Below are 25160 nucleotides of genomic sequence, written 5' to 3' on the forward strand. Positions count from 1 at the left end.
CCTGTGCCGTGTTCCCCATGGATTTTAACCCAGAGGGTCTCTAGTCGTCCACCCAGGGTGCCGATGTCAGCTTGTAGGGACGTGTAGTTCTCCTTGACAGAGACAGCTACACCTCCGCCCCTTTTGCCCACTCGATCCCTCCTGTACAGGGTATAGCCGTTTATACCTGTGGTCCAGTCGTGGGTGGAGTCTCACCAGGTCTCCGTTATCCCTATGACATCGTAATTGTTTGTGTTGAGCAGGAGGACAAGTTCCTCCTGTTTATTCCCCAAGCTCCTGGCATTGGTGTACAGGCATGCAAGTGTCCCCTTGGGGGCCCTTGCGTTGCCCGCAACTGCTCTAGGGCTGGGGCAGGGGTGGGGTCCCTTAAGTGCCTTGGCTTGCTGGCTTTGCAAGGGTTGCTCAGCAGGCCAGCAGTGGCGGTAGTCCTCCCATCCCCCAACGGGCTTAGTTTAAAGCCCAGTGGAGCAGGTCAGCCAGTCTGGCTGAGAAGAGCCTCCTCCCTAGGGGAGAGAGGTGGAGGCCATCTCTTCCCAGCAGCTCGCTGCCTCTCTCGCCAAATTTGACAGTGCTTGGCTTCTGCTTCGACAGGCATGAGGTCTGCTTTTGCACCTGGCTGTTGGAAGACCTCCTGCTGCTGAGCCCAAGCAGACGAACCAAGAAGGCAAGGAACCCACCCAAGCCCAAGGGCAGGAGAGATACCTGGAGGTACAGAGCCTAAGGGATGTGCCAGCACTGAAATCCTCTGGGCACTGACCTGCTCGATGTGGGTCTAAGATCTGCCACTTCACAAGCTGCAGCCCCGCATATGCCAAGACATCGCTTCATCTCTCCCTGCTGTCCTGCATCTGTCCTGCCTTGTGCAAGCCAGGGCTTAAGCCAGCAGCTGGTGCATTTATATCCCCTTTGTCAGAGAAACATCTCTCATCCCTACCATGCTGAGATGTACGCACAACAGAAGCAGGTGGCCTCTGCCCCAACAAGTGAGCAGTGCACAGCTGATCAGCACCTGGGCAGGCATGCCTACACCCACTCCAATGCATCCGCATGCGCCGGCTTGCCCGGGGTTGCCCTTTCCTTGTTTCTGCTCCATCCCATTTTCCACCAGTAATGGAACAGGCTATGTCTTGCTGCCGCTGCTTTCTGTCGCAGCAAGTATGACCTTTCAAAGCTGTCACCTCCAGCTCACACTGAATTAAATGGTTGTTTAGCTCAACAGCTTGGTACAAACAAAGGCAGGGAACAGGCTGAGGTGGAAGGGCTCCTTTCTTCTTTCCCTTCCTACCCCCAAACCCCACTACCCAGGAGGGCCAAGGTGGGTTAGCGCACACGCAGAGGTAATTCAGGGGGCTCCTACCAGTCAGGGAGTGTAGGCCAAGCCTGCCCACCAGGATCTGTTCTTCTGCTTTCAGTGCCACAGCAGCTCTGAGGCCCAGGAGCCCCTCCTCTGACTTCTCACAGTCCATCAGGCTGGTGCTGGGGAAAGAACACAACAGAATGAGCAAGGGAAGCTATTAACAGAGCAGACTGCTTAAGAGGGGCATGCACATCAAATCTGATAGTGAACACTAGGAGGGGGCTCAATTCTGCCAGCTACACATTCAGCACAGTGCAAACTTCCCTTTGTGAGACCCAACATAGGGAATTCAGACCTGCCAAATCAGATCAGGGCCCATCTAGCCTGGCGTGCCAGGGTCTGTCCATGAGCAGAGAGAAGCAGATAGCTGAGTTAGTCTCAGATCAGACAGAAGGCAAGGTAGAGTTAGTTTAGAAGATGCAACTTCATTATCCTCCATTAAACCCAGTCTGACCACAGTGATTCAGAAAAAGCATGAGAAATTATCTGCTTTCTCATACTTACAGTGGAGCTGGCTAGGAAAAGGAAACAAGGAATGGATTTTCCAGTTTGCAAAAAGAGTTTAATCATTTTTAAATAGGAGCAAAAATCCCCACAAAATCTCAGATATGTTGTGCACAATGGAAAATCCAAGGCAACTTCGTAGTGAAAATATCAGAACGAAACCTTTTGTCCATTGTGACATTTCTGCACCACAACAAAGTAGCAGCAGCCAACTAAAGAGGTACCACGCAATGGACTCTGGAGTGAATCTCAGACTCCAAAAATGGAAATTCCTGGTTGCTGGTGAGGATTTTCCAAACCAATTTTGTTAAAAAAAAAAAAAAAAAAAAAAAAAAAAAAAAAAAAAAAAAAAAAAAAAAAAAAAAAAAAAAAAATTCTGCCTAAATGGACTCAATTCCACACACAATTTCGGTCCCCAAGAAACTTTTTCCATCAGGCAACAACCACCCAAGTGCTGGGCTGAAAGCTTTTTGATCAATTCCCATTTAGAAACCGGCCTCACCCACGAAGTATGAAGCTGAATCTCTTCCCCTCAAATTTGTGCCAGCACCAGCTGGAACCTTGGGTATTTTTGCCACCCATGGAAAGCTAGAAGGCTCCTTGTCTAGGGACAGATTTGTGTCCCTGACTTATCTAGTTCTCAATCCCCCTGCTGAGGTGGCAAGTTGGTGCCCCTGTTGTGGTAGTCTTGACTCAACACCTGCCCAGTGCGTGCAGGACTGAGTTCCAGCAGCTTGTTTTATCTCAGATATGGGACAGACTGCAATAGGGTTGAACCAGCATGAATCCATGCCAGCAGAAGCCTCTACCTGCTGCTAACTGCCTGAACAGTCCATACCACTCCCTGAATTTTGGGGCCAGACTTGATCTAGGTCCCACAGAGGCCAATAATGAAACTCCCCTTGATTTCAAAGGTGTGGAATTGAGGTGATGGGGATAAAAGGGGAGGGAGGCTGTGGTCTCTGGGCTGCCAAGAGAGAAGCACTGAAGAGCTGTCACAGAAAGCGAGAGCTGAGCACTGGGCTCCTCAGCCCAGGAGCTAGGGCAGCCCTACCCCTGTGCACTGAGCATGGGTTCACTGCCACAGTAGAAGGGGATACCTGGGGAGTATTTCTATAGCCCTGCAAACCCTGGGGCCCTCAGGAACTGAGCTTTCATGGCAACCCAATAGCACCCCATCCCTCTGTGCAGCCCCCCTGCTTGGAACCGGATCATGCTCACCGCTTGCCAAAGACCACGGGCAGCAGCAGCTCCTCCAGGGACTTCCTGATGCAGCTCTGTCTGGAGCAGTTGTTTGCGACATACTCCTGGGACCAAGGAGACCCAGCTGGTCAGTGGCTTCTGGTCCGCCTAGGCCCCATGCAGCCAGGCGTGAAGGCAAATTAGCTCATTTGGTTCATCAGGCATAACAGGACTGACAGAGGCTCCTGGCTGCACTCACTAATTAAAGTCCACAGGGTTGTCACTGCCCTGCATAGCCCATCCAGCTGTGACTGACCTCCCTGGACTTCCATCTGCCCCACACCTGGCCAGATGTTCACCAAGCCTTTTTCATCCTAACTTAGCCCCCAACACAATAAGGCCATATCATCCCAGGTCCCACAGGCCAACCCTCCCACACCTCCAGATTTCCCCAAGCCCAGGTACCAGGAGATGGTGGGATTCCAGGGCTTGGACAGCCAGAACCACAAGTCAAAGCCCAGGATCCTGTACCATACCTGCAAGGAGAATGGCTGGGCAAAATCCACTCGGACGCAGCCAAATCCTTGGCCCAGGGCTCGGCAGATGGGCAGGAGACAGGACCAGAAGCTGAGAGGTCGGGCTGAGCTCTAGGAGAACCATTTATTTATTTATTCTTTTATTGATTTATTCATTCAATGTCTACACTGCCCTTCCCAGCAGAGGCTCAAGGTAGTTTACAGTAAGAGACCCAATAACTTACAAAACAGGAAAGCAACCAGAGAACAAAACAACCTCAAGGGGAACTAAAATATAAAACAGAAAACAGGGACCGACCGCTTCCCCCCCCCAAATGATATCTCAGTCTAGATTTGTTTGCCAAATGTCTGCCCAAAGTGCTTCAAAAAGGTGCCCAGGCTCCAGCTCCAGCAGGCCTCAAGGGGGAGGGACTTCCAGCCCTGAGGAGCAACTGCTGGGAATGACCTCCTATGGGCTTTTGCTAAAGCAACCTTGAAGGACTGAAGGGGCTGGTAAGAGATCACTCTCAGCTGATCTTAGAGATTGCAGTGGGCTGTAAGAGAGGAAGAGGTATGTAGGGAGCAGCATGCCTGTCGCTTCCAGATGAAAAGCCCAACTCTGGCAGAAAGGCCCATAGGGCAAAAAGCAAACACAGGCCAACCCACCCAGCTTCCCAGCCTCAGCTTTCTCAAGTCCTGCAGACAAGAGCTCTGCTCCCACAGCATCGCCAGGCAAAGCTTACATCATACTCCCAAGCTCCGCAGAGCTGCTGCAGGAAGGAGCAATTTGCACCTGCCCTGGAGAGCCCAACAGAAACTCCCCGGGACCAAAACTCCTGGTTTCCAATGGCTCTGGCTGTGCCTTACAGGTGCCTTTGGAAAATCCAGCTGACCTGGTTCCTCAGATCAGTGAAAGGCTAGCGAGTAGGGGAGGAGAAAAATGCAACAGAACAGGAGAGAGAGAAGACAACTTGGCTATGTCCTGGGCACTTGATGTCTCAGGGAAGGGTGGAGATGACAGGAACAGGTTGGGGTTACAGGGAAGACTGACAGTGTGAGATCTGGGTCAGGAGAGAAGCTGAAGCCCCTGGGTTCATTAGACCCCCACTACAATCCCCAGAACAGAAGGATGAGGAGAGTTCCCAGGGCTCCTTCCCTGCCAGGCACAAAGCATGTATCCAAGTGAAGAAAAAAGAGCCCAAATTGGAGATACCTGTGTTGGGGACCCTCTCCCAGAGCAAGAAACAGAACCTAAGCATTTGGGCTCCCAGTCCCCTGTGCCAACTGGTAATCCTTACTCCACAAGCTGGGAACAGAACACAGGAGTCCTGGCTCATAGCACCTTCTGCCCACCCCAACACTGCCCCTTTAAGCCAGGAGGGCCTTACCGCTTGGCTCCCAAAACACACATCAGGGGCCATGTCATAGGAAATGCCTACAGGCACCAACAGGACATCAGGAACAGCTCCAGCCTGGAAAGCACCCAGCACCAGTGCCAGCCAGTCCCAGCCGGGGGCAGAGAGGTGGGGGGCACTGGAAAAGGGCTTCTCTAGGAAGATCAGCAGGTGCTGTCGGCTCTTCAGCAGCTCCTCAGCGTACTAGGGGGAAGAAGGTAGGATAGGAGCCCCATGAGTTCAGAGACCCAAAGGCAAGGAACACACTCCTGCCAACACCCGGGCACCTCCCCCATTGCTGACAGGCAGCACAGTGCCCCCCATCAAGCATCAGGACCAACAAAGCCCTTGGAAGCTCTAGGTGCCCACCCCCTCCTTGCCCCTCATCCACCCACTGACTCTCCCTCCCCTCAATCTATAGTCTCTCCACCTAGGGAAGTCTCCCATGGTGCAGAAGCAGTCCTGAGGTCTCCCACCCCAACTCACTGAGGTAAGGACAGCCCTGGAGAGTGCTCCCTGGTTGCGGTCTGCCACATGCTCCGCTTCCAGTGGCAGGAAAATCCCTCCCAGCTGGCTCAGCAGAGCCCTGCAGGTGACATAAGCACAGACACTGCAGCCAGCAAACTTGAGACTCCGGCACTCTCCACCCCTAAGCAGCACCCCTCTCCAGTCCACCGCCCTGGCCCATGCTTCCCCAAGCTGGGAGAGCACTAGGGGAAAGAATTCAGAGGGAGTAAGCAGTGACTGAAGTAGATGAGAAGGAAAGACAGGAGCAGGCTCAGCCACTTGTCGAGACAAGAGATAAGTGGGACAGCAGCAGAACCCAGCCCTTGTCAACATTACCTGAGGGGAGGGGTAAAGGCTTGGTACTCCCAAGTCACTCTGGGCACCCCGAGGCCTTGAGAGAACAGGAGGAAGGGAAGCAGCAGCCCATCCAGGCAGGACTTGTGAGTCGAGAGAAAAACCAGGGGGACATCAGGCTGGGCAGGGGAAGAAAAACACAATTTGAGACCTAGTATACACCATGCCAGGTAAGTGGCACCCAGATGGGGCCACGCTGCAGGGCTACACACCCACCCCAAGCTCCAGAATGGTTTCCTTTGGCATCTGCCCCCTGAGAAACCCTGGAGCCATCAGAAAGCCACCTCCTTCCAAGCCAAGCAGGGCTCTACACTCATGCTGCCAGGCACAGACCGCCGCACTCATATTCTGTCTCTGTTCCATGGTTCTGCAGTCCCCAGCCCCCAGGGTTTCAAGGCACTAACTGGACACAGATAACACCACCACCAGGGTCAGGCCTGGCTGCTCCTTACCACTTGGGCTGCTTTGCGCACCATCTCTACCTGCCCTTTATGGAGCAGCACATTGTGGAACAAGCGGGTCAGGACTTTGAGCAGAGCCCAGCTGCACAGCCTGGAGGAGGAAGAAAAAAATCCTTACAGCGGGGATGTGAAGTGCCCTATGCATAAAGAGAAGGTGCCCGGCTGGTGAATGCAGGGGGAAGCAGTGCCCACAGGACAGCATCTCCTCACCAGCCTACCTGTGTGGATCCTTGAGAACCAGGCAGGCTGTAGCACTCCCCAGGCTCACACGATGAGAGCAGAGAACAGGGTCCAGACTCCCTGCTATATCCCAGCCTCAACCTCTTGGCTGGGTCTGTCCAGTGGGGCTTTATTCTCTCAGGGCAACTTATATATTGGGAACCAGGCTATGACATGAACCCAAAATGGGGCTTCTCACGTAGCTGCTATTTTCAATAGACCCTCCAGGGCCTCGGCTAGATCATAGACTCACCAGTTTGAGCCACTGCTGAGCCTATACCCAAATTCACCCCATAGCTGTCAAGGTCAATTCAAGAGACCTAGGCTGTATCCCCAGGCCACAGCTGCGTGACCCTAGCCAGGTCCTGTTGCCTCTCTGGGCTTCAACACCCCCATGTATAAAACAAGGAGAGTGGAATTTGCCTTTTGGGTGTAGCTCATTGAGATGCACCAAGGAAAAGCGGTATAGGAGCTATTACACTTCCATTTCACAATCGTGGTTTTCTCAGCTCCCCCGGAGCAGTGTAAACAGGAACTTGGCTTACAGAAAAAGACTGGAGCGGGCAGGGTAGGGCAGATTTAAACCAGGATGAGATTCGGCCAAACCAAAACCAAGAGGAAAACCCAGCACAACCAAATAGCTCTGCCCTCCCCTCCACATTTCCCCACCAAACCTGTGCAAGTTGTTTACAAGAAAGATCTAAATGCTTTTCTCCCTGGGGTAATTTCTTCCCTTTAAAATCCCACAGACTGTTCATGAGGGTTCTTTTATTACAGCTCAATTAGACAAGCAATTAGGCCACAATGGAACCTTTAATTGCCAATTTCTCAACAACAGAATAACGCTCCCCTGCTCTGAGAGGTTTTTCCTTTGATTTCTCACTGCTGCTATTTTTTTTTCCTCTCCCAGCATTAAACGTGGAGCTTGCTGGAAGGTGACAGTGTTAACACCTGATACAGGCCAGCAGCATCCACTGAGAAGCTGAGCCAGCGGTGCTAGCAGACCCCAGGCTCCCTCTGCTCTGTCCCCTTTGCTATTCCAAGCCTGGAATAGCAATGGGGACTCCGTGCACCTGCCGGGGCTCCTCAATCCCACCCTTCTACCCCAGGCCTCGGCACTATCCCAACACTCCTCAGTCCCAACCTGCGGCTGCCAGCAGTCCTAGCCCTGGGCTATTCTCTGCTGAAGCCCTTCAAACCCAACTTGCAGTGCCTGTTTGTCAAGGCAGGCCTCCCACCCTCCAGCCTGCAACCCCTTGCTATTCCAACCCATCGTTCCACCTCCCCTCAGCTCGGCCAATGCCTTCAGGCCCAGGCTCCCCTCACACGCTCAGCTTCAGCGTGCAAGGAGAACTTGGGCCTGAAGGCACTGGAAGAGCTGAGGGAAGGTAGATAGAAAGATGGGTTAGAATAGCAAGGGGTTGCAGGCTGGAGGGTGGGAGGGCTGAACTGACCCTCAGGCCCTTGGCTACCCCAGCCCTGTTGACCCATTGCACACACATCAGCCCAGGCAGTCAACCTCCCTGCTTGAAACGAAGAAAATTCCTCATCAACTCTGCAAGGAACTTCACATGTGTCTTGGAGACACACTCGTGCACACACATGCACCCCCTCTCAGCTCCCAGCAGGGAGCTGATTTCCCATCACCACCCCACCCACACAGCCATTGTGTCTCTGTAAAAGACAGAGAGAGAAAGCAGCACTGCAGGCAGCTCTCTCCCTCAGTAATTGAATCCGCACCTCCTTTGCTTTTTTTGCCGGGTGTGCTAATGCCGTGCTGACGTGAGGTGCCAGACTCAGAGTCATAATCCCCTCCCTGCTGCCTCTCAGCCCTGCAGCTCCAAGCGCCTGGTCTGTATCGCAACGGCCTTCCCACCAGTGGGGAAACTGAGGCACACAAACATGCCTGTGGTCACACAACCAGGAGCAAAGCCCACCAACAGCCACTCCACTGCTCTGTCTATTGGAAGGGACTGTCCACCAGCCCTAGAGAGCTAAGCCTCCATAGTTATCCCTATAGCAAGGGCAGGAGCCACTGCTATCCTCTGCCCCATCTCAGCATGGACCCCATGGGAAACGGGAGTGGGGTTGCTCTCTGTGGCCCAAGCAGGAGCAGTCAGCAGGGCACAGTCCAGGTTCGCACAACATCCATTGGAGGGCATGAACCTATATAGGGCCTGAACCCACAGCCTGCAGCTTCCAGCTCCTGTCACAGCCCCGACCCTGTGAGCCCTCCTGCCCTACACCAGTGCCATATACACAATCCAACCAGGTCACAGAGCCCCCTGCTTAACCCCTCCCAGCACTTGCATGGGCCTAGAGAGAGAACCTACCTCACCAGGAGCAGGGAGATTGGAGCCTGAACTTGACTCAGGACCTGAAGAACCTCACTCCTCCAGCCTGCTGGGGACTGGCTGAGAATGGGGCTGTCCCCTCTTGCCTGGGGGACCTGCTGCAACATGACATCCTGCACCCTGGGGAGAAGAGGAGACTGGAGATCAGTTGAGCAAATTGCAAGGGCTAAAAGGTAACTGAAGCAAGCAGCACATATCGCAGCAGTGAGAACCTACTGGCTCCTGCACACAGCCCCTTGCTACTGGCAGCTACAGTGACTTAGAGTAAGGCAAGATGCTGTGCCGATGTAGTGAGAACCAGCCCGGAGTTTGTCTACTGAACAAGAAGCCAAGGGGACCCCAGGGAGTAGGAAGTAACAGTGTTTCCAGGGAGCAGAGCAGAGGAGAAATGAGAGCTGGGTTACAGTGCTGGCTGACACAGCAATGAGGCCCTGTAGGATTAGAGGAGGTGTGGGTACTAGACCCTCTGTCCCTCCTTCTCCAAGATCAGCCCACTAATCCCAGTGGCCTGGCTAAAATCCAGCTGCAGCAAGTCACACTCAGCCTTTCTGTCCCCACCATAAACTCCACTGCAGCTGATTAGAGGCCACACATCCAAGTTTGTAACAGGCTGACAGGAGCCTTCCCACTGACATCCACAGGTGTCCTTTTGTCCAGCCCAAAGCACAGGTGTGACAGGGACCCTGACAGTACTTAGGCAGCTGAGGTCCTGAAGCTACAGCCCACCTTTCTGACCAGCACTGCCTCCCTGCATTACCCTGTCTTCATTCACCTGCTGGCTCTTGCTCTATATCTTGTTTACAAGCTCTTTGGGAGCAGAGGCCATCTTTTTTGTGTAGCACCTAGCACACTGGGGCTCTTTGTGACAGACACATTAGCTCAATGCATATAATCAATAATAATCTTTAAATTATGAATTTATTCCTACTCTGCACAGATTTCCTGCCTGGCTGTGGGCAGGAGACCTAATTCCCATCCACATCTGCACCTTGGCTCTAGCACGGGGCAAGGACTCACTCTCACTTTCTGAATGTACTGCATCCGATACAACTGGGCCCTGATCTCTGCTGCAGGCACCAAGTGTTCCTGCAACACAGCTAATGGCCAAGAGATATTCTGGGTGACACCAAAAATTCAACTTGTAACGAACCTTGGCGGTTTGCTGGACTGTTTTCTATCTGCTGATAATCTAATCATCAGAGCGATGCTTCTCCGATGGCATCACACCCACCAGCTCATCTGGTCACCCAGTGCACCACTTTAGTCAGCTCAGCCTGACATCAAAGCCAGACTCGTAGATCATAACTTACCAAAAAAAAATGTGAGGAGGAAAATGCCAGAGGTTCTAACTAAATGCAGATGAGGAGACAGGGCCCCAGAGAGAAAAGGATCCTTTGTGCAGACACAGCTTAGCACCTTTCAATCAGCAAAGGCGCCTCACATCAGAGGATCACCAAGCCCAGGGCTGCAGCCTCAGCTAGGAGAAGTCAGTGAGTATTGCTGGATTTACACCCAAAGAGCCTCAGGCCCATCCATTCTCTCAAGGCTGGCAAGGTGCCAATAGGACAATTTTGCACCTGATATCATCACACCACTGCAGTGATACCTGTATAACACTCTGTATAAACATGCCAAGTCAAATTAAGAAGGCTTTTTTCCAGCTTTCTGATGCAAATTGTGCCAGAGACACATGAGAGTCCCAAGGGACAAACCAGTTTGAACAAAGGTCCCCATTACTCGGAGCAAGGCTACACCTACGCAGCAGCTAGGAGGTATGACTGGGCATGAAGCTCTCAACATAGTGGAGGCTCTGTGCTTTGGGCTTCATCCACCCACAAGAGTACCTAAACAGTCTTGTGTTGTGCACCCTGATATCCAGGCATCTTTCATCTGGTACTCAAGCACAGGCAAATTACGTGCTCTGCAATCCCCTCATGCCTGCAGACCCAGCTTACACATGGCCACACTGAGAGTTTTGGCAGTCGGGCACTTGATAAGAAGATGCTACTGCCAGGGGAAGCATTTTCCCTGGAACTGAGCTTCATTTAGTCGCAAACCCATAAAAAGGTCATAGAGAAATGTTTCAACCTGTTGCAGAGGCTGAATCCCAGGGTGGACAGGGCATAAACAGCAAAGCAGAGAACAGAACCCAGGAGTCCTGACTCAGGTGTCTTCCCTGCCCTGATTTCCAGCTCTGTGTATAATCTGCATTGTTCTGAAGGGAACAAGGGTCTCATGACTAGCGCAGGATGCTGGGACTATCTACACCTGAACTCTAGGTCCAAGCTCTCTCATCACCCCACAGCCCCAGTGCCCTGTCCACCATACTGCCTTGCTGCACAGGATCCAAAGCACAGAGGACTATAACAGCATGAGACAACCATGGGCAGGCCAGAGCTCAAGTTCCTGGCCAGCCCCCAGGGTGAAGAGCAGCTTCCTTAAAAACAATCCTGGAGCGATACCTCTTGCTGTGGCAGATTTTCTTCTCGAAGTCTCCAGGGGAGCTAGAAGGAATTTTCCAATTGGATATTGCCAGGAAGTGGCAGAGCCTTCGAACCAGCCAGCCCCTGTACCTAGGGAGAGAGAGATGCAGGTGACTATCAAAACCCAGACACATGCTGTGCATCCAGTGCCGCCTGGTATGTAAGCAGATGTCTCCTAGGAATTCACAATAAGGCTGGTGACTGCTTATCCAGCACTTTGCATCTTGGGATCACCACACGTTTCATACAGGAAGCCAGGATCATTATCCCGTTCTACACAGCTGAAGTGCTGGGAGGGGAAGTGACTTCACAGAAATCATAGAGAAGTGGGGTGGAAAGGGATCTCTATAGGTCCTCTAGTGAGTCCAACCCCCTACCTAAGGCAGGATCCTTGCCCAAGCTAATTCCCTGCGAATCCCAGTATGAGCCTTCCTACTTAGGCTGGCAGTTCCTGGATCAGTCCCTCAGTGTGTTTGTCTCACTTAGACACCCCATTCCTTTAATAAACCCAGCCCTCCTGCATCTCCTTCTTTCCTTCACAGAGGTTAGGACAGGGGTTGACATGCATTACAGCAGGTCTTACCTCAATATCTGACGCTTCATTCACAGGGGGTTTCTAGACAACTGAGCCAGGTGGCCTTCTAGGAAGGCTTTTACAATAGGGTGGGCTCACGGGATAGGTACTGGACTGGGAACTGGGAGACAGAGGCTCTACTCTTGGCTCAGCCTCTGAGTTCACTTCATCTCCGGCCTAGATTTTCCAAGGTGACAGACATCCTCTAAATCAGCCCCAGATCAGAGCAGGTCAGGCAACAGACAAAGATACTTAAGTTGGGCTTCATTCCTTGCAAGCAAACAGGTGTGGGAAAGTATCTCATCATGCAAGAAAACCAGAAACCCATGGATAAAGGATCCCCTTGAATCCCTAATCACAGCACATAGGTCAGACTTTAAAATCACACCCTGCTGACTACCCACTTGTGTGCCCACAGTGATCCAGGGTTGTAGCTTTGTTTTTGAACACACTGTAACTCCCAAGTTGCTCTGAGGGGCCATATATTACTGAACCATTCAGAGACGGGAGCCCTATAATTTAAAGCAACATAAAGGAGAAAGACCAGATTTGAGAAAACTGCTCGACAGCCATGATGCTGCTTTTGAACCGGTAGAGAATGCAGGGGCTCAGCACCTTCCGAAAGCAGGCCAGTTGCTCTCTAAACATAGCACTTGGGGAGCTCCTGGTTGTCTGGGATCGCAGGCTATATCCTCTGCTAACGTAAATGCGGTTCTGCAGACTTCGGTCATGGAATTGGGGTAGAGACAATACCAGAAAGGGCATGGAACAGCATGATTTTTAATGCCTAACAGCTCACGCGGCTAGACGCTGGTTAGTCAGACCTACACAAAGGCTTAGGACGCTTTCCCCAACACTGGCCCTAGAAAAGCAATCGGAAAGAACCCTCTTCTCCTCCCCAATCTCTGAATATTCCCCCCATTCACAGCAGGGAAGGAATCTTAGTAACAAGGCAGTCTGCTGGGGCTGGTATGTGAACTGAGAAAAAATGAATCAAGTGCTCTCCTCTCTACTTAGTAAGCCTCTGCACTTGGGGACAGCAGCTTTCAAAGAGCTTTCCAAACAATAATTAAACTAATTACTTATTAGGCTAATTAGCTTGCGAGGCTAAATGAGGAAGCTGCAACAGTCCTGGGAGGGAGAGAAGCAGTGTTATTTTTCAGTCTGATTCAGATGGGCTAACCAGAGGGAAATGGACTGAGCCAAAGTTGTGTGCTGAATCAGTGGTAGAGCTGGAGATGAAACCCGGGAATCCTGACACCTATATCTCCAGCCTAAGAACAGCAAACATGGCAACCTAGGCTATACAGGGCCAACCAGGACCATGGGTATGGACCAGAGGAGCGAGCCCACACCAACATCTCTGCCCTGAGCTACCTCTCAGTCATAGAGTGGACACAAGTCAGAGGCAAGCTGAAAAGAGAAGGAAATTACCCCAGCACGGAGGCATGGCCCAAAGATCTCCCATCTAACCCTTGCCCCTTCTAACCTGGTGTCCTCCTCCGTCACCCGGATGGCATTGTGGAAGCCCAAGGAGAGAAGATGCTTGTGGAAAAGGGATTCCTGAAGGCAGAAGGAGAGGCGGGTGTTACTGGGATGCACTCCAATGAATAAGTTTCCACTTCACCTTTGGGAGGAGGCTGCTGCTTGCCAGAGCAGAGCCAGATTGTGAACAACTCCCCTGACAATCTGCTGTGGCCCTCATTGAGAGAAACCTCATCGAGGAGCACATGGAAGCAAAGACCCAACCCTGACCACAGCCCTGCCTCACTCCCTTACCCAGCTCCTAGGGGTGCAGATCTGGCAGCAACGTCCCACGAAGGGGCGGTGCACACCCAGGAAAGGGGTGCTGATTTCCAGCTTCATCCCAATGACTGGCAGCCAGGCCTTCTCCTGAGGAAACAAACATCTTGAGAAGCTTGAGGGTCCAGAGAAGAGCCACACACATGATCAGGTCAGGAAAACAGACCTTATGACGAGAGGCTGAGAGCTATGGGACTCTTCAGCTTGGAAAAGCGCAGGCTCAGAGGCGATCTGGTGGCCATCTATAAGTTTATAAGGGGTGTTCACCAGGATCTGGGGGAACGTTTGTTCACCAGAACACCCCAAGGGATGATGAGGTCGAACAGCTATAAACTCCTGCAAGACCGTTTCAGGTTGGACATAAGGAAGAACTTCTTTACTGTCCGAGCCCCCAAAGTCTGGAATAGCCTGCCATTGGAGGTGGTTCAAGCACCTATTTTGAATGCCTTCAAGAGGAATGTGGATGCTTATCTGGCTGGGATCCTATGACCCCAGCTGACTTCCTGCCCCTGGGGCAGGGGACTGGACTCGATGATCTTCCGAGGTTCCTTCCAGCCCTAATGTCTATGAAATCTATGAAAAAATCTGTCACCCCCAGCTCCTCCCTCCCCTGTCCCCTGGGACCCCATACCAGAAATAAAAGCTTGGCCCAAAAATGGCTCCTAGGACTGGAGTGCCTGAACCCCACTGGCTTTCATAGAGGCACAGTCCTCATCTGTGGGGCCGCGGCACCCTCCAGCCTGCCACACTGCTCTGTGGAAGCTGCCTCTTCAACTGGAAACAAGGTGGGGGTGCCCACTAGAAGTGTGGGTCTCAGACACTCCAGGAGAGAGGCTTCTAGTACACGCTCAGTGGGTGGTATCTCCTGCAATAGCAAAGCTCCTCGAAACAGGACTTGAAGCCTTTGCTTCCAGTACACTGCTCCAGCTCAGACTCCAACTCTCTCCCCTGCCTCCCATCCCATATGGCAAGCAGCCCGAAATCTGGCACCTTCCCCAAGGAATCGTCTACCTTTCTCTTGCTGTTTAATTTCTCCTCAGCCTGAAGGCTGTGGGTAGCATAGCCCTTGGGGGTCAGAGCCATGGTGTGCCCGGCCCAGGGAACAGGATCTTTCTGCTCTACCCTCAGGAACACAGGGAGAAGACACACACACAAATGTGTCTGGAGATGCAAAGTCTGTGGAGAGAAAAACTGTGAAGGTGGAGGCAAAGGGATGAGATGGTTTGAAAATCAGCAAAGTGCTTGGCTAAGCCTCACTGAGAAGACCAGTCGAGCAGTCAGGGATCCAACCCAGGGCTCAGGGGACCTGGATTCAAATCCTCTGCTCTGGCATAGGTGCCTGGGATGACTTGGGCAAGTCAACTGCCTGTGCACCTCCCAATACAGTGGACAGCAGGCCTCGCAGGGGTAGCGTGAGGGATAGTATCATAGTACTTAGGGTCAGAAGGGACCTAAACAGATCATCAGGTCCAACCCCCTGCCCCGGATGGGATGGCGACGCTTCCGGATATGGCAGGAGAGGGTGGCCATGCAGACATCTTAGGCAGGGAGAAGCACCCAGAAAGAAAGAACCCAGTGAGCAACATATTCTACTTAGGCTGGCCCTGCTCTGCAAACAGCCTGGCAGGACCCAGCTGAGCTGCATCGTGCGGAGGTCACTGACGGTGTCTCTGAACAACCACTGGCCCAAAGAGCCTCATGCTTAAGCAGTCAGCCGAGCCCTGCATAGGAAGCAAGAGGGCTGAGTGCTCCAGGGAGACAGGTCAGCAGCCTCTGTGTGCAAGGCAACTCCCCAGCAGAGGACTCAATTGTTCCACAGCTTGTGAGGAGCACCGAGGTACCTGGCAGCCAATGCTCCCAAACCCCCAGGAGAGGAACACATTCTCTTTGCAATACAGCTCTGACATCACTACAATTGCCTTCTGCCTCCCACACCCGCCTCCCTCTTGCACAAAGATGACAATCTCTACTGGGAACCAAGTGCACCCAGGCAAGAGCTGGCACCACTCTGCCACCCAGCCTCAGGCTAAGCCTCCCACACCACCCATCTCTGCCACCAGTGAGTTGGGTGACTTCAGCCAGGTCATTTGACTGTCCTGTAGCTCCTGCTCTTGGTCAAGTTAGACTAGGATCTCCAAGGCAGAGAGTACCTGGGATTGTGTGTGCAGCGCCATGCACAACAAACCTGAGCGGTGGAGGAGACAGTGCATTTTCCTGGATCTTAGGTGTCCCATGTAGCAGAGACCCAATCCCCTGCTGCGGATACAAGGCCAAGGTGTAAGAGCCCTCCTGCTTAGAAACTGTCAGCTCCTCTGCCTCTCACTGCACGCCTCCAATACACCGCACCAGCATGCAGTGCCTGGAAGCCTCCCAAGCCAGATATTATCAGCATTTAATTGTCCCTCCTTGAAGTCTCTCCCTCCCAGCCCCTTCCACACGATGGCAGTGGCTGTCTCCATACTTGCTCCAAGTTGCATTTTCTTGGGCTGCTGGTCACTTCGCAAGGCAGTCAGGACTTTCCAAACCCTCCTTTGCCACCCCTTTCTAAATCATGCCAGAGATCTCCTGGTTTCTCCCATTCCTAAGCATGAAAAAGATTCCAGGCATGTGTTAGATGCCCTTGCTCTGCTTTCATTCACGTAAAGTCTCTGGAGAGCACAGGTATGACCAGAGGCCCTTCACTGTGCCCCTGTCCTGCAAACAATACCTGCCATCACACACTTCTGCCCACACAATACACCCATAGGAGACAGCTGGATGGCTTCTATCCCTGCACCCTGATCGCTGTATGGGGAAGAGGGGCAACACACCATCACCGCACTGAACTCCCTACAGCATCTCCACCCCAGCGTCCCTGCGCCTTGCAGCTGTTCACTGTCCTTATTGATCAGACAAGTGGGAGCCGCAGTAAAATGAAACATTTAAAATGAAGAGAGTTAAGAATTCACAATCGCGGCCAAGAGACCAGAACAGCAGGGGCACGCTTCTCCTTCCTCAGCATTAAAAGAAGTGGGGGAAAGAGAGGATGGGACGGTGCCAGTCTGCAATCCCAGCCCAGTGGGAGCTTGACTCATGTGCTCGCTAAGGGGATAAGTCTGTTCATATCTCTGATACACCAGGCGTGGGATCAGGACCCTGGGAGGACCCACCCATAACATCTCTTTCACCATGCACAGAGCACTGGACTACAAGCCCAGATACTGGGGTTTTATTCCCAGTTCTGCCAAAGCCCGGCTGGGTGACCCCAGACACATCACCTCGCCTCTCCGTGCCTCTGCTCTCCACCTCCTTCATCCATTTTAACAGCACTCTCTCTCGGACCATGACTGGGTCTTGCTATGAACATGTACAGCCCCTGGCATGTACAGCCCCCCCCCTCCCATAAAGCAGGGCAGGGCTGTTATCCCCTTTTTACAGCTGGGAAAGCAACTCCCAGAGAGGATAAGCAACTTGAAGCCCTCTGGGAAATCGGTGGCAAAGGAAGGACTCAAACTTTTAACCCCTTCCTCTGTGGAAAGCTGGCAGGCAGCATGGCAGTGATACAAACAATTCTATTATACCCAACAAGACCAGCTACCTTTTCTGTTGGCCCTGTAAAGGCCAAAGGCAAAAACAAACACCGCAGATATTCTCCCAATCCTCAGCACTCAGTGAGAGGGATGGGGGGTGAAACAGGGCCCGGACACTGATCCCTCCATTGAACGACCACCAGCTATTGCCAAGGGGGCAACTCAGAGGAGAAGGCTGCACCTGCAAGGATGCGTCATCATCTGCTGACCCTGCCTCTTTGGGAAGAGTTCAAAAGGGCTCTCGATTTCCCCCACACCCACAATTGCTGCATCTGGAAATCGATGCTGCTCTGAACATTGTTTAGGACTCCAGGGCTTCCTGCCTTGGCATTTTACATCCTTACCATGACGCAGCCCAGGCTGCTTCCTCACAGTCTGGCATAACACTCCCATTCAGCAATCCTGATGCTCAAATAGCCCTTCCAGGGGACCCAATTACAGCCAGGTTGCTCCATGCCAGGCAGCGGAAACAGCACCTGTGTTTCATCCACCTCCCCGAATAGCACTAGAGCCCCAGGCCTTGGACTGCAGGGCAGGGCCACGTTTTACAATCCACCAGTGCCAGAGGGACCCCGTTTACCATGTTCCTTCCAGTCTTGAAATCATCTTCGCTACTTCACTAGTGAAGCCGACGTCAAACTTGCACCCTGTGGCCCGCAAAGTGCATCTCGTATCCCCGGAACTAGGCACAAAATACAGCATCAGTAACAACCCGCTCTAGAGAGCAGGACTCCAAGTCCCCGATGGACTTGGACATACGGGGAGATTGTGGTATACGGCCTAATTCTGATCAGTCCCTTTCAATTGCTTACATTGCTTCACTAGACACAAGGCAGGGTGGCTGACAAGAATAAGTGCTAAGGATCTGGACACACAACACACTTATACTGGGGTAATCAGGCTTTATACCAGCGTAAAATAGGAGTGGACACAAAAGGTACAGCCCCACACTAGCGTAACTTGCTCATATCTGGTCTAAAAGTCCCATGGATAAAATTCTATGGGTGTCAGTACACAGCTTACCCTGGGGTAACCATTTATTCAATGCAAATGCCCAACCTGCAGCACGCATGTCACAAGTGTCACGCGCAGCCTCTGCATGGCAAGCAGCAGCCTGAAGATGAGACAGGTAGCAGCAGCAGATTGGGTAGGTGCAGAAAGCAAAGCAGAAGATCAGACAAGGAACACTGGGTAGGGAGAAAAAAGCAAAGCAGCAGATCGGGAAGGAAAAGGGGATGAGGGTGGCACTCAAGGAGGGTCTGGAGCTAATTTGTGGCACATCTGGAAAAACAGTTGGCCCCCACTTATGCAAACACATTACTGTATTACTTGCTCCTCCATCACCTTGTGGCAAGAGCAACCCACTCCATAAAGTCATTCACAGAATCAGAGAACATGAGGGTTAGACGAGACCTCAGGTCACATCTAGTCCAACCCACTGCTCAAAGCAGGACAATCCCCAACTAGATCATCCCAGCCAAGGCTCTGTCTAGCCGGGTCTTAAAAACCTCCAAGGATGGAGATTCCACCACCTCTCCAGGTAACCTGTTCCAGCGTTTTACTACTAGTGAGAAAGTTTTTCCTAATATCTAACCTAAACTTCTGTGGCTGCAATTTGAGAACATTGCTCCTTGTTCTATCATCTGCCACCACTGAGAACTGATGAGCTCCATCCTCTTTGGACCCACCCTTCAGGGAGTTGAAGGCTGCTATTAAATCCCCCCTCAGTCTTCTCTTCTCCAGACTAAATAAGCCCAGTTCCCTCAGTGTCTCCTCCTAAGACATGTGCCGTGGCCCCTGAACCATTTTTGCTGCCCTCCACTGGACTCTCTCCAATTTGCCCACATCCTTTCTGTAGTGGGGGGCCCAAAACTGAACACAGTATTCCAGATATGGCTTTACCAGTGCTGAACAGAGGGGAAGAATCACTTTCCTCGATCTGCTGGCAATGCTCCTACCAGTGCAGCCCAGGATGCCGTTAGCCTTCTTGGCAACAAGGGCACACTGTTGGCTCATCCAGCTTATCGTCCACTGTAACCCCCAGTTCCTTTTTTGCAGAGCTACTGCCCAGCCAGTCAGCCCCCAGCCTGTACTGGTGCATGGGATTATTCCATCCTAAGTGCAGGACTTTGCACGTCTCCTTATTGAACCTCATGAGATTTTGCTTGGTCCAATCCTCCAATTTTTTGAGGTCTCTCCAAGTCCTAGCTCTACCCTCCAGCATATCTACTACTTCCTCCAGCTTGGTCATCTGAAAACTTGCTGAGGGTGCACTTCATCCCATCTTCCAGGTCACTGATGAAGATATTGACTGCTGACCCCCACAGAAAAGGTTGAGCTACTAAATGAATACTTCACATAGGTATTCCAGAAGGCTAATAGGAGCTGTGCATCCATCCAGAGGCCCAGAAGACACAGGGAAGCCTACGGACAACATGAAATCAGTCCTGAACAGGTAAGGGCCCTCTTAGAACAATTTGACCTTTTCAAGTCAGCTGGGCCAGATGACCTACATCCAAAAGTCCTGAAAGACCTGGCTGAACTCATAGCAGAGCCCTTGGCGAAGATATTCGAAAAGTTGTGGCACTCAGGGGTGGTCTCGGGCGACTGGAAGAAGGCCAACACGGTGCCCGCCTTTAAGAAAAGGAGGAGGGATGACCCTGCAAAGTACAGACCAGTCAGTTTGACTTTGGTCCTTGGAAAAACTTTTGAAAAAATTGTTAAAGATGCCATCAATCACAAGCTTGTAACCGACAGGGTATTAAGAAACAACCAGCACGGCTTTGTGGAAGGTAGATCATGCCTGATAAACCTGGTGTCCTTTGACGACCAGGTAACTAACTAACCAGCTGGACAAGGCGTGACAAGAGCAACTTCCAGGCCCGATGCTAGCTCCGGCCCACCCCCATCTCCAAGCAAACCACCCGCCTTGCTTTCCTGCCACTGCTCCGTCACACAAGGGTCATGACTCATAGACATCATTTACTTAGACTTCAGTAAACCCTTTGATTCTGTCTCCCATGAAATTCCCTCAGTCAAACTGGAGGGTACTGGCCTGGACCAGCCTACAGTGGGGCTGGTGGATAACTGGCTTAGAGGCCGGTCCCAGAGAGCTGTAATAGATGGGACAGCCTCGTCCTGGAGGGCTGTCTCCAGTGATGTCCCACAGGGATCGGTGCTTGGACCCACGCTTTTTAACATATTCATTAATGACTTGGATGAGGGGGTGGAACGCTCTATGATTAAGTCTGTGGTTGACACCAAAGCTGTGGGGAAACGTGAGCACACCAGAGGATAGAGTAAAGATTCAAGACGACCGCAACAGACTGGTTCTATGGGCTGATTGGAATCAGAGGAGCTTCAACAGGGAAAAGTGCCGGGTCCTTCATCTGGGTAGGAAGAACCTTCACCACAACTATAAGATAGGTGGTAGCCTGCTGGCTAGCATGGCATCTGAATGGGACTTGGGGGTCACAACTGACCACAAAATGAATACGAGCCAACAGTGAGAGGAAGTCGCCAGCAAGGCAAGCAGAACCCTGGCGTGCGTCGCCAACGGACCCAAGGAGGTGCTTCTCCCTCTCTACTCAGCGCTGGTGAGGTCACAACCGGAGTACTGTGCCCAGTTTTGGACACCACACTTCAAGAAGGATGCAGATAAACTCAAGAGGGTGCAAAGAAGGGCCACCCGCATGATTAGGGGCCTGGGGGATAGGCCCTATGAGGAAACTCCAGAAGCTGGGCTTGTTCAGTCTGGGTAAGAGGAGGCTGCAAAGTGATTTGATAGCCACCTACAAATATGTCAGGGGGAATACCAGGAGCTGGGGGAGGAACTCTTCAGGAAGGCACCCCTTGGGAGGACAAGGACCAATGGTCACAAATTAATAGAGGGAAGATTTAAGCTGGGCATAAGGTAGAACTTCTTCTCCATAGGGGTAACTAGAACCTGGAACACACTCCCAGCAGAGGTGGTACCATCCTTGGAGGTATTCAAGAGGAGGCTGGATAAGCACCTCGTTCAGCTAGTTTGAGCTCTTTAACCTCCTGCCTATGGCAGGGAACCAGATTCGAAGATCTTACAGGTTCCTTCCGGTCCACTGACTCTGTGACTCTATATTGAACAAAATCAGTCCCACGACAAACCCCTGGGGCACTCCACTTGATACCAGCTGCCAACTAGACATCAACCCATTGATTACTACCCTCTGAACACAATGATCCAGCCAATTTTCTATCCACCTTGCAGTCCATTCATCCAGCCCTTACTTCCTTAGCTTGCTTGCAAGAATGTTGTGGGAGACCATATCTAAATGCAAGGTTTATCACAGGGGTTGGCAACATTTTTGGGAAGAGTAACAAAACACCCGCAAGCTCGACTTGTAAGATATTGGCATGTCAGGAGCAGACAGAGGAGTCCTAAGGGGCCAAATCCGTGTTGTGGCAGTGCAGTCTCAGCCCCTTCCCTGCTGTCTGCCTCAAGGTGCGCATGCCAAGCAAAATGCCTTCGCATGTCACACTCTGGCACCCATGCTGGGGGTTGTCTACCCCTGGTATATCATGTCCACTGTGCTTTCTGCATCGAGAGCCAGTCATCTCATCATAGAAGGCAGTCAGGTTGGTCAGGCACGACTTGCCCCTGATGAGTCCATGCTGACTGTTCATAATCACCTTCTTCTCCAAGTGCTTAGAAATGGATTCCTTGAGGACCTGCACCATTTTTCCAGGGACCGAGGTAAAGCTGACTGGTTTGTAGTTCCCTGGATTCTCCTTCTTCCCCTTCTTAAAGATGGACACTATGTTTGCCCTTTTCCAATCGTCCAGGAAATCTCCCAACTGGCACAAGTTTTAAAAAACAACAGCCAGGAGCTCTGCAATCACATTGGTCAACTCCCTCAGCACCCTCGGGTGCATCCCATCCGGCCCCATGGACTTGTACATGTCCAGCTTTTCTAAATCCTCCCTAACCTGTTCTTTTACCACTGTTGGCTGCTCACCTCCTCCCCAAACTGTGCTGCCTGGTGCAGTAGTCTGGGAGCTGACCTTGCCTGTGAAGACTAGGACAGCTAAATGTCGGTCCTCTCTGGATCCCAATTTACTTTATACTGGTATAAAAGATGCCACATGTCCAAGCCCTAAATAGCATAAATGCAATGGGCCAAACATTTTCAATCTTGGGTGGCGAAGGTCAGACAACTCCATGCCAATTCAAGCCCCCCAGTTCTGTAAAGAACATCGCAGCAGATGTCAGTGGGACTACTTACAGTGCATAAGCCACAGCATCAACACAAGACAAAGCAGGATCATGGCCTCAAATAACTACACCATAAACTGTTACGGTTCTTTGGGTAAATATGATATATTTTATTAAACCAACTAAATAGTTGGAAAAACTGCTTTTTGCAAGCTTTCAGGCACAAACACCAATCTTCAGAAGGATGTTTGTGCCCAAAAACTTGAAAAGAACAATTTGTCCAACTATTTAGTTGGTCTAACAAAAGATATCACATTTACACAAAGAACCTTGTCTGCCTGTCCTTGGAGACCAACATAGCTACAACCAACACTCCCCTACAACATAAACTGGCAACCTACCCACAATGCTGAAAAACATGTCAATAGCTATTGCAATAGATTAAACTTGACACCATACCCTCCAAAATAAATTATTTGGCATCTCAAATTTATCCCACATTATTAGCCTCTGAGTGACCCAAGCCTTGATCCCAAAAACAGGTATGAGGTGGTAAAATATGAGGTGGTTTTGCCTGATTTCATGGAAGCGTAAGTAGGTACCGCAGAGCAGGATGCAGAAATCACTGACTCTTTCATGCTGTATATTGACACAGCACCTAGCACACTGGGGAGCTGATCCAAGGCACTACAGCAGCACTTACATTAAAATCATAATGGGTGTAGGACTTGGCCTTGTTTGGGACACTTTCCACTATTCAGGCATGGAGATGTGCTAGAACTGAGGCCAGTTCTTTCTTCTTACATCAGTTAAGAAAAATGATCTTTTTTTGTCACATTCAGATCTCTTTAACAAGGGGAAAAAAGCCTCTCTCCCATCTGCAGACTCAGCTCAGACATGCTGGGCTGAGGCCTTGTCAGAGGAATGGGCCAGTTACCGTATCTAAAAGGATTTAATTTCGGAAGAATAGAGGGTTGGTTTGTGCAAACAGCAGGCTGCTTTGCAGACTCCAGATATTTTTCTTAACAATAAAACATACAATGCAGGAGAAATAGCATTATTATTTAGCTGTGCTGCAAATGTGCCAGGGGAGCCAGAGCTAGGGCCCCGCTGTGCAAACCCGGATCAAAAGGCCAGCCACACAGACCGCTGGCAACCCAGGCACCACAGCTCCGAGTCCCATACAACAGGCTGGAATCAAGGCAGCAAGGACCTGAGAAATGGAGGGGCCAAGCCACAGCCCTGACCCCCCTTTTTGAGGGGGCAGCTGAGAGCGATTGCCCTGTAGTCTGGGCTCTGTAGAGCCCGATAGGTCGATTGTGGCCCCGTGGAGCTGAGAAGCCCTAAACGCACAAGTGATTTGGGTACAAGGCAGGGAGCCACACAGCCTTGCACATAGTCTGGGAAGCCCTGAGCCCCAAGGAGCTTCATGGCATGGACGACTCCCTCCCAGCCGAGCCTCAGGGCTTGCACGCGCCCAGGCAGCACCGCACCTCGACTCTGGGCGGCCCTGGGTGAATTTTTAGTATCGTACCCCCCCCAACCCCCCTTTGCCAGAGATAGTGATAATAACCAGACGCAGGGGGGAAAAAATTATCATTTTTCTGTCCGGGCCCCAGGCGGCCGCCTGGTTCACCCATGCCTGTGTCGGGCCCTGCACCGGGGGAGCTAGGGAGAGACCCAGGAGGCCTGTGCACTGCATACAGACCTGGGGGGACAGAGGGACTAGGGCCTCACGCAGCCTTGGGGACAAGCTGCAGGGCTGGGCAGTGGGGGCTGGACGAGGACGGGAACTGGGAAGGGAAGGGAGGGGGGTGCTGCATGCATGCTCGCCCTCCCTCAGCCCCTGCCGGGACGCGGCCGCGCTGTGCGCTCACCTCTGCGGGGCTACGATCGGCCACCCGCCTGCCTCACTTTCCCCCGCACATGCGCCCCCTCTGGAGCCAGAGCGGGCTTTTTTCAAAGCCGGAGGTATTACCGTCTCCTGGACCTCCCTCCCTGGCGGGGGGCAGCCCGGGCTTTCCCAGCAGAGCCTACTTAAAATGATCCGTGCAGAAGCAGACATGCAACAGGGGTCCATCCTGCCCCCGCTCTTGTATCATCGCCCTCTGCAAACATTAATTAGTCATCCTCTTAATTATGGCTTGCCTTTGCAGTGCCTTAAGAGCATGCTAAATATATTGGCCGGCTGTCCTACAAGCCTTGCAAGGGCCCCTCTCACCACCCCGCTAGGCATCAGTCCCACTCAGTGCCCTCTTTGCTGTATTCCCAAGCCAGAGGTTTCCACTTTGCCATTTGCAGGCCCCTGCCCAGTAGAGACTACTTGCCAACTCTTGGCATGGCAGCTTTCAAACATCAAGGCATTTAGACCCATTGCACCAACGGGTAAACTGAGGCACAGGTATGCTGCAGGCACTCATGCATTGGCTCATCTCCAAGGTCAGATCTACACGGGGAACTTCTACTGGTGTCATGGGGTTGGTTCAGGGCTGATGATTTCTGACAGCCTCCCTGTGCCCGAGTGCAGGGGCAGATGCACCAGCATTATTAAAAAGTGCTGGTAGAGCTGGGTCAGCAAAGCAATCCGGGGAAAGCACTTTTGATGGTATAAGCTGGGTTTGCATGAAGGGGGTGGCTGGTGTTGCTATACCAACAGCCTTTTCATTTGACATCAGACACCAACAGGACTGCTC

At 51.9% G+C, this 25160-nt stretch overlaps 1 protein-coding gene across 4 annotated transcripts in view; it reads right to left on the reverse strand.

Moving 5' to 3' along the window:
* Positions 1-24406, reverse strand: part of GPAT2 (glycerol-3-phosphate acyltransferase 2, mitochondrial) — a 40044-nt gene extending 15638 nt beyond the window's left edge. For all 4 annotated transcript variants that reach the window (XM_025212835.1, XM_006031155.1, XM_025212834.1 and 1 more), the window contains exons 1-13: positions 24345-24406; positions 14719-14883; positions 13684-13797; positions 13394-13467; positions 11310-11420; positions 8827-8967; positions 6266-6365; positions 5796-5932; positions 5439-5538; positions 4947-5156; positions 3580-3690; positions 3083-3168; positions 1358-1476 (exon numbers count right to left, since the gene is read on the reverse strand). In XM_025212835.1, coding sequence (XP_025068620.1) covers positions 1358-1476; positions 3083-3168; positions 3580-3690; positions 4947-5156; positions 5439-5538; positions 5796-5932; positions 6266-6365; positions 8827-8967; positions 11310-11420; positions 13394-13467; positions 13684-13797; positions 14719-14790 — 1375 coding nt within the window. In that variant the 5' untranslated portion in view covers positions 14791-14883; positions 24345-24406. The remainder of the gene's footprint in view (positions 1-1357; positions 1477-3082; positions 3169-3579; positions 3691-4946; positions 5157-5438; positions 5539-5795; positions 5933-6265; positions 6366-8826; positions 8968-11309; positions 11421-13393; positions 13468-13683; positions 13798-14718; positions 14884-24344) is intronic.
* Between the last annotated feature and the right edge of the window lie 754 nt (positions 24407-25160).

The sequence above is a fragment of the Alligator sinensis genome, unplaced genomic scaffold (genome assembly GCF_000455745.1).
Source record: "Alligator sinensis unplaced genomic scaffold, ASM45574v1 scaffold453_1, whole genome shotgun sequence".
In the NCBI taxonomy this organism is placed as follows: Eukaryota; Metazoa; Chordata; order Crocodylia; family Alligatoridae; genus Alligator; species Alligator sinensis.